Source organism: Oreochromis niloticus, linkage group LG7 (assembly GCF_001858045.2).
Source record: "Oreochromis niloticus isolate F11D_XX linkage group LG7, O_niloticus_UMD_NMBU, whole genome shotgun sequence".
NCBI classification, from domain to species: domain Eukaryota; kingdom Metazoa; phylum Chordata; class Actinopteri; order Cichliformes; family Cichlidae; genus Oreochromis; species Oreochromis niloticus.
Genome location: NC_031972.2, coordinates 23,285,058 through 23,294,238, shown reverse-complemented (window position 1 = coordinate 23,294,238; position 9,181 = coordinate 23,285,058). Strand labels below are relative to the sequence as shown.

The 9,181-nt window shown below is 38.5% G+C and overlaps 1 protein-coding gene across 3 annotated transcripts in view; it reads right to left on the bottom strand.

The window, feature by feature from the left end:
• Window positions 1-1,726: 1,726 nt before the first annotated feature.
• LOC100699559 (sodium/glucose cotransporter 1) overlaps window positions 1,727-9,181 on the bottom strand; it is a 29,332-nt gene continuing 21,877 nt past the window's right edge. The window contains exons 7-15 of one of the 3 annotated variants that reach the window (XM_019361131.2): window positions 8,682-8,762; window positions 8,395-8,603; window positions 6,678-6,813; window positions 6,430-6,537; window positions 6,190-6,340; window positions 5,938-6,106; window positions 5,058-5,273; window positions 3,639-3,744; window positions 3,315-3,542 (exon numbers count right to left, since the gene is read on the bottom strand). In XM_019361131.2, coding sequence (XP_019216676.1) covers window positions 3,331-3,542; window positions 3,639-3,744; window positions 5,058-5,273; window positions 5,938-6,106; window positions 6,190-6,340; window positions 6,430-6,537; window positions 6,678-6,813; window positions 8,395-8,603; window positions 8,682-8,762 — 1,388 coding nt within the window. In that variant the 3' untranslated portion in view covers window positions 3,315-3,330. Of the gene's footprint in view, window positions 3,543-3,638; window positions 3,745-5,057; window positions 5,274-5,937; window positions 6,107-6,189; window positions 6,341-6,429; window positions 6,538-6,677; window positions 6,814-8,394; window positions 8,604-8,681; window positions 8,763-9,181 lie in introns of all 3 variants that reach the window. The other 2 variants (XM_019361130.2, XM_019361132.2) reach the window with 2 other exon arrangements.

Below are 9,181 nucleotides of genomic sequence, written 5' to 3'. Positions count from 1 at the left end.
ACAGTTTCTGTACTGAGTATTGCCTATAAAGCTTGTATGAAGATGATATTCAGTGGATGAATTTAATCAGTATCATCACCTTAATAAAATTATGTCTGCTAAACTTAATGTAGCCTCACACAGACCATGAACACCACAGCTCATCTACATCTGTCCAATATAGTGTTTAGCTATAAACAGCACTGCACACCATCCAGTGTAACCTGAAAGAAACTGTCTGGTATTTTTAAGTAACGTTAATGTAATGAGTAAGTTAAGTAATGTTTTGCAGGATGTTTCACACTATGAAAAAACATAACTTTAGGAACATATGATGCATAGGTCCATCATCTGTTCAAAAAACTTTAAATGAATTTGTAGTTGTATTCAAAATTATGTGCCACTTTAAAAATGTTACTCCCTTTGTGCTCCCCCCACCTCTTTTGTAGAATTAGCTAGATGCTAAATTCTCCTCCCTCTTTAATTTCATTGTGTGAGATGAAACTGATTCGGTTGGATTTTTGAAGGACTGAAGTGACAAGAAGTAATAACGCCTCTCAAATGTTTTACACCTAAAGTAATAAGTAAATAAAAACCAGTGAGTGAAAATCAATCACAGTCTGGTGGTGGCACCAACAGCACATCCTGTGGTAGTCCTTCAAATTAAAATCTGTAGATAGGCTGTTAAAACCCAGAAGACACTCGGTGAACACAGAGTTAAAAGCTAGGAGAAAATTCTGCAAAGGCACAGATGGAGGTGGAAGAAACTTTAGCAAATTCGATTTTGGGAAAAAACTTTTGAAGCATTTTTAAACTGATGATTGTTGGTTCTGTACATGCAGGTTTTGACCATTGAAATTCACAGTTAAATTTAATAATACTTGTTTTTCAAATACATAAGAAGAGGTGGACGTGAAATGATGTTGTTCCTGGTACAATAGCTCTGATTTGTTTGGTAACTCAGAATTGAAATAATTTTATATAAGCATGAAAGATGAAGATTGTTTGTCCTGATTATTTTGTAGTTTCATTTAGAAAGTAGGATATCATCCAGCACACGCATCAAACTCATTAGAAAGCACTTCCGCTGGTGTCAGTTTACAGTAAAGTGGGTGGGGGGTGCGAATACAGCCAGTGCCACGCTAATTACAGTATTACACTGGAGGTTTAACACCGCATATGTCATGTTAAACCCCAACTGAGTGTAGCCTAAACCTGCAGTAGTTTATAATGAGCAGAATATCGTGTACCTGTGTGGCGTGCTCATCCAGTGTAGTGAGAGTCTTCTGCCACTAGATGGCGCCCGTGTCTAAGCCACCTTTGTCTTCTCCTGTGTTCTTCCTCCTGTGTCAAACGCTGATTGGCACTTTTACAAAACAACAAATATGTGCCGTTTTCACTCAGTATCATTTGAGTGTTGGTCACAGATATAGCTTCCTGTTATAAATCTGTAAAGATTCCATAACCAGACAAAATCAGCTTTTTGAAGCTTATTGGGAGACATTTTGTCGTCCTCAGTATCAGTTAGGTACTGATTTATAGAGAGTCATAACCAGTGCCTTTGATTGCATAAAGGTGGCACTGTCAGAGACCTTTAGGCTCATGTCTCATCAAAGTCGCTGCATAGTTACTTAATCACACAACTTGTATAAGTCTTGTGCTGCACATTCAGTCCTCAAGGGCTCACAGTGCTATTAAGCATTTGTTATCACAAGCCCTTTCCCCCTTATTTTAAATGGACATTAGGTTGATACACTGAAGATAATTTATTTCATTTAAGCTTTTTCTTCTCTTCCTTAAACAGAGGCACAGTGTCATACAATGCTGCATATCTCAATACACTCTTTTGTTTGCAGCTTTGAAACAATGTCAAACACTTCCAGTTCCTCGTCACAGACAGGCAATAAAGCTGATCGACAGACAGTGTTTGCACACTAGCAATAAAATGAAAAAAAAAAACAACAAAACCTCTTCTCCCCAGAGGGAGTGAGATAAGCATATATTTTGCCTCAGGTTGTTGGTTTGTTTTAGGTTTTTTTTTAGGCTTAGTTACTGTTTGAATCTGCCAGAGATTAGTTGCAGGGAGCTATAAAGTAATATACACCTGGTGAAGAGTAAGCTGGAGGTAAAAGATATACAAGTTAAGGGAACAAAGCCTGAAAGTCCAAGCAATCATAAATGATTCAGCCGTTCATATGCTGGTGATCTGCAATCAGTGCACATTAACCACAGAGTTACTGATAAGATAGAGTTAATGTGAATGACTCACAGGCCTTCTGGTAAATTCAAAAGTAGTACTACATGTTTGTTTGAAATTTAACATTTGTTTACTGAGCAATACGAATGGAATTCATCCTCAGTTAGAGCAGAAAAATTTAGGCAAATGACAACAATGAGAAAACAAATATTTTACATTTTCTTTAACAGAAACAAGAATAAACCACTAGAGGGCAGTAGAGTTAGTCAGCCATTACTATTGAGTGATTCTCAGCCCTTCATCCCTGAGATGCTTTTATTCATTAACACCTAAAACAACACAGAGTAAGGTGTGTGGATTCAAGAAGTGACAGCACTAATGGACTTTGAGCACACATAATCAGGAAACAGAGCTTAAGTGGAATGAGGTGGCACACACTGTAATTCGAGGAATTTTAAAGTGTCTCCCATGCTGTACTTTGTTGGTTTTATATAATAGACCGCTTGTTGGTGTATTGCATATTATTTTGTCTCCCTTCTTCACTGACAAAAGACAGCATCCTGAATTTTAAAACAGACATGCTCTGTTCCCCTTTGCCCCACTCATGTGTAAACTCGAAAGTACAAAAGACACTCATGACGTTTTTACAATTCCTTTAGTTGGAAATTGGCTTTGAACTTGCAGATTAATCATTAATTAAATAGATTACAAGCGTGTGCTGCAGCTCATTTTATCGTGTTATGGTTAATGTGTGTTGCAAATGAAACCACACATTTACATAACGCTTACTGTGTGAGAGTGGTCTCTACAGGTGAATGCAAACCTGCAGCTCCTGTTGTGAGCTGTTTGAAAGTTTCCGTTAAGACGAGGAAGAAAACTCATAGGTACAATGGGTAGCATGCAAATATGAATATACACAACTTTAACATGTTTTACAGTAAGTGCAATATGTGTTCATATATTACAGTGTGATCTACCAGGACGAGTTAATGAAAAGCACAGTGCTTTACAAAAATATATTTTACATCAAAGGCTAAACATTATAATATAGTTTACAGGTGCATGATTGTGTTTTAGAGTGTTGAGGGCTACTGAGTGGTTTGTTATATTTGTATAAATTAGAGAGTCGGCGAGCAGTTGAAATCAGCTGACTCTTAGCCAAAATAGCCATGACAGAACACGCACACACACAGAAGGATGATGGCGTTGGCATTGACCACGTTCCTCCAGAGAGGCACCTCTGAGGTGTCTGTCAGCTTCTTCTGCAGCTCTTCCTCCTCTTCTTTAGTCAGCTTGGGGGCTTTCTTGGTTTCCAGGCCGCAGAAGCACATCACCGCCTTCTTAAAGAAGCCAGGCTCATCATCCTCTGCAAAAGAAAAAACAAAGAAAATGAAAGTTTGCATGTGTCTGTGCATGAATGCATAATTACTCTGTATGTATGCTGGGTATGTGAGCTCATTACCGTCTGAGTCCTCACTGCTGGAATCTTGGTTATCAGCCCAATCATCCATCTCAAGGTCAACCCTCTCCTCCGTGCGGTTTCTCAGGCTCCAGCACAGTCGGTACAGCTAGTCAAACGACACAACACATGGTCAGAAATAGATTATTTGTCAATTTATGGGGTGCTTCTTAATACCTTACTAAATGTTGACTCATGCAAACACTTGACTAGATGGCTATGTGGTTGTAGGGACTGGTGATGACTCACTTTGTTATTATGAAATTACTATTCAGACTGCAGTATGTTTTTTTGCTGTAGAAACATCAATGATGCTGCATAGATCACATGTTTAGTTTGTTTGCATTGAAATAATAATATAGTCAATAAATATTAATATAATAATGTACAAAATGGGAATTTGCACATATCTTCTTACCATCAGCCAAATATACAATTTGTGCCTAATGCCTAAATGATGTCAACAACAATACTTTGTCCTCTCCAGTTAGTTGTGGCAGCATGAGGAGATGTGAAGACCACCAGTAAGGACTTAAGCAGGACTTGAGCAGTTTTTCACGTGTAGATGCTGCCGTTTAAATGGCTAACTGCCTGTGGAGCTGCACTCCTCTTTTTACTCCTCAGTTGTTCTTATGTTGCTGTTCTATGGCATTAACATTTGTCAGCGCTTTCTTGTAGTTTGCATTTTATCCTGGTTGTACGTTCTTCTTTTATGCCTTTTCTTTCCTCTTGAGCTGTTGACTGCCACTTCCTGATCTTGGTTCTGCTGTCCGATTAAAAGGGAGTTCTTCCTCCACACCATTGCCAAGTCCTCACTCATCTGATCATTGGGGTTCTCAATTTAATATTGTGTCTTATTCTTTCAGCTGCTCCCTTTAAGGGGTTAATGCAAAGTTCTGTAATCATTTTGAGTGAGTAAACGCACTGACACGAAAGATTTACAGAACATAAATGTTCTGTACAATGTTTGTTGACGCATTGTAACATGTAAGTGCAGTGCAGAATTAGACAATAAGCTTGCCCTCTCACTGTAGTACAAGGTAGACAAGCTTCTTGGTGTTCGTTACAGCACATTGAGAATAGTTACTGATTTTGCTGGTGTTTTTAGTTGCTATGACATGTGTCTGTGTGTGTATGAAAATGAGAGTTTAATTTTTACTCTCACAGATGTATTTGTACTATCATAATAGTGAACTCCAAGCAAACCAAAATGTGTCACTACAAACCAAGTGAGATCAACTCAAGTCTGCTTATTGGCTGATCTATGGCTGCCTCAAGTGTTGTGGGCAGGTGAGCTTTGGCGACAATCATCCAAAACACCATAGTTATGTTGGAGTAAATGCTCTGCCCTAATTTACATAATAATAATAATAATACTAACAACAACAACAATAATAATGATAATAATAATTTATTACTTACATATTTGTCGTCGATGGGTTTGGTCATGAGAGACACTGCCAGAATGATGACGCAGGAGATGACAAACAGGATGATCCCAAAGTAAAGGTAGTGAACTCCACATATGATAGTGGGACAGTTACTGGGGGAAGCACAGCTACCTGTCCCATAAACAAACTCAGCAATCATCCTGGTCAAGCCAATAACCAGTCCAATTACCAGTCCAAAAAAGGCCCCCTGGAGAAAGAAAGAAAAAGGACAAAGATCAGTCTAAAGAAATCAAGCAAAGTGAGTGATATTACCAAAATATTGTATTTAAAGAAATAATTTTGGCTAGATCCTTCTTGCTGTACATTTGATCATGTCAACACCACTCTTTGCTGCACAAAAATTAGGAAGCTACCACCATGACATGCTCCTACTAGCATTTGCGGCACTTTTAGACTAACGTAGGACCAGGTAGAAAATTACTGACCTAAAACTGATTCTCCCCAAAATGCTGGTATTCTTAAGGTCTGCACACACCAGACGTTATGAATGCAGAGCATCACAAGCTTTCTGACTTTCAGGATTTTAAGCAGGAAATTTCAGAAATGATACACAAGGATAACTGGCTTGTGTGTAGAGCGGCTCTGACAAAAAGCACTCTAAAGGCTTTCCTTTATTTCCAGTCCATATACTAAGCTAACATAAGCTAACCAGCTCTTGGCTCCAGCCTATTTCCTGTACAGACATGAGACTTGTACCAATCATTTCATTTAACCCAAAGCAAGAATAGAAACAAATGTTATTCTTCAATAAATCTCAGAGGTATGAGAAAGTTAATGTCAGTGTACGAAACCACACTGAAAATCTGATTTAAAGAAAAAAAAAGAATATTGAATCAAAGGAGGCAACTCACAGTCTCATTGACACGTTTGCAGAAGATGGCAAGCAAGAAGACAGCTGCAACAGGTGGAGTTAGGAAGCTGGTGATGGACTGGATGTAGTCAAAGAGCTGACCACTCTGGGCAGCCTGCACCACTGGAATCCATGCTATGCTCACACCAATCAGGGCCAAGATAAACACTCTAGACATTTGAAACAAATGCAATCAGTATTCAGCAATTTAGACAATCATTGTATCAGACACAATGACAAAAACGTGTTTTACCTGCCAGCAATCATGAGTTCCTTCTCCCTAGCAGAGCGACGGATCTTAGTGTAGATGTCCATGGTGAAGAGAGTACTGGCACTGTTGAAGATAGAGGTAAGGGAGCTCATCAAAGAGGCCAGCATCACAGACAGCATAAGACCTCGCAAGCCTGAAATAGAGTAACAGATCAAGAAAAGGAAAGATGAGCAAAGAAGCCTGTAGTTATTTATAACAGTTCATAAGACAAAGGTCACCAACCATTAGGCATGAGTTCAACGACCAGTTTCGGATACGCGATGTTGCTGCAGCCCACCTTGGTCCCACAGTATTGTTCACATTCAGCTGGATCCACACATGCTACCACATCTAGATTAAAGGCAAGAAAATCCACAGTGCGTGAGGTCAGCACTGAACAATTTTGTGCATTATACAAATATAATGTTAACCAATAAGCTTGCTACATAAGTTACATGTAACAGACTCTTAAAACCACACACCACACTCACCTGTGTACAGGATCCTGCTAATCATCCCGGGGAAAACCATTAGAAACATGGGCAGCAGCTTCAGGTAACCACATAGGATACAACCTGCTTTAACATGAGAGAGACTCTTGGCAGAGAGGCAGCGCTGCACAATCACCTACAATTAGGAAACAATGGGAATACAGTTCAGTGGTCATAAGCAACTAAATACATTTACTCAGGTATCATCATTTTACGCACATTTACTGTACTTTTAAATTTGGTGGTAGTTGTTATTTCTAGTTCACTGAGATTCAATGGAAAATATTATACTTGTAGAACAGTACATTCAAACCAAGATTTCATAAATCATATGATATGTTAAACATTCAAGAGCAATAGCTTCAACGAGACATGTTTTTAGAAAAAAATATGTAGAATATGTAGTCAAGGAAAATACTTTGGGTACTAGAAGCTTTTATCTGCTTTCTTGAGCCCTCTTGTCCAGTGACATTGGAGCAGGCTTTGTGTGCATGGTGTTAAATAAAAAGTAATAATCTCGAAATCATCAACTATCATGAAAACAGTGGTTTTTATGGGCGCATTTAATTTATTTGTATCCACACAGGATACACCTTCAGAGACACGAAACATAAACCAATTTCTCTAGCATCTGTTATGTATTGCTATTTACTTGTTTACTTTGTATTGCCAGCAGGGATGTTACAGAGTGCATTGTGATCATCTTTTTGAAATTTAATTCATCAGCCTTATAAATGCTGAAACTGTTGGAACAGCCAATAGCTAATATTGGCCCGCCAAAAAATATGTCAGACTCTCGTGGTTGCTTTAAAACGCTCACCTCAAAGAGCATATATTCCAGGGTCCTGTTGTCTGGCTAATCCTCTTATGTATAAAACAACAGTAGTGTAATCACTTATAAATCCAGACATAAAAAAAATGCATTTTTACATTTGTACTTATGAGCTGGTGTGAAAATAAACTGACTACATTTGGAACAGTGATTGCTTTTACTTGAATTGTCAGAGCTATGAAAATTAAAAACCCAACATATGGTGTTCGTGTTAGGATTATGAGCAAACTAGATACAATTGCAGTCTCTTTGGTTTAGCAGATGTATTATCCTTATGCTAATCGATATACTCTATTTACATGGCATATTACTACCATGCAGACCTTGTTGATGTCTGCATTGGCGCAACGTGTATGAACATTTCTAGAAAGCTGAACGTCAGGCTGTAGTAATACAGTACTATAAATCAAGCTTAAATCAACAGTCTGGCCAATTGATTCTGAGCATAAGGGGGACTTGGCTGAATGATAGATTGGGTGGGTAAGTGGTTGTCATGGATTTCAAACCACTTTCAGTCTTTGTGGTTGAACTCAAAATGTTTGCTGAGTAAACCAAAGAAGCAAATCATCTTCTTCTGTAACGGAAAATGGATATACCATAATGTTTCGTTTGTGTGCGCTCTATGTCACATGTATTGGTGTCAGGCTCTCACTGAGATCCAATGTTAGTGTCCAGTGTCTAAACTAAAAGCATGGCTATCCTCTCACTGCAGACTGCTTTTTGAATATTGTTTTAAAAAAATCTGTATGAACGGGCATGAATGTGCATGTACATGCATGTGAGGAAATCAGTTGGCTGAGTCAGTGTTTATGACCACAGATTTGTTGTGAATGATTGCTAAAAACTATTGAGGTGCCCAATGATCCTGCTCATTGCTTTACTCACCTGATCAGTACACCAGTACCAGGTAGCCTGAATGGTGAGTCCAAACACAAGACCAGGCCATGGGAGGTCTCCTGTAACTGCATTTCTGAAGATATGGAAGGAGTCCGGCCGAGGCTCATAGCACTTTGCGCTGACGTTACCCGTGATTAAGGGGACAGCTTGCATGTAAAGTTTCTCAAAGTTTACATAGCCGCCCACCTCATGGAAAGCTAAGGAAAATCATATGAAAATTAGACTTGTTTTTTAAAATTTCAAACAGATAATTTGTATGAAAAGCATCATATTACCAAAGCCCATGAGAATGAATGATCCAATAACCATGATGATGGTCTGTAAAGTGTCTGTGTAGATCACTGCTGCCAGTCCGCCTGGGAAAAAATATGATGTTATCAATCTGTAAGCATTTTCACCTAAAATCTTGACATTTTATCACAACTAACAGACTACACTTGTTTGAAAGAACAAAAATCACCTCATCATGTCATTATATAACTACTCATTCTGTAAAACTTGTAATCGTGGATCTGTTGTTACAAAACAGCAACAGAAGGCCAATTCAGGCTTATCATAGTCCATGGGCAATTAACCACAGCAACTCAGCAAAGATAAACCAGCAATGAGGAAAGAAAGAGATTGTGTGTATGTGGCGTGTGTCTACATCACCCCATATGGGCTTGGGAAGACTTTACCCCCAGTCATTATATCATTTTTGTAGATAGCACTTCTTGCTGTAGTTTATGAGGAAAATGTCAATGTATAAGTTCCGTAGAAAAGGAAGTGTATTTTT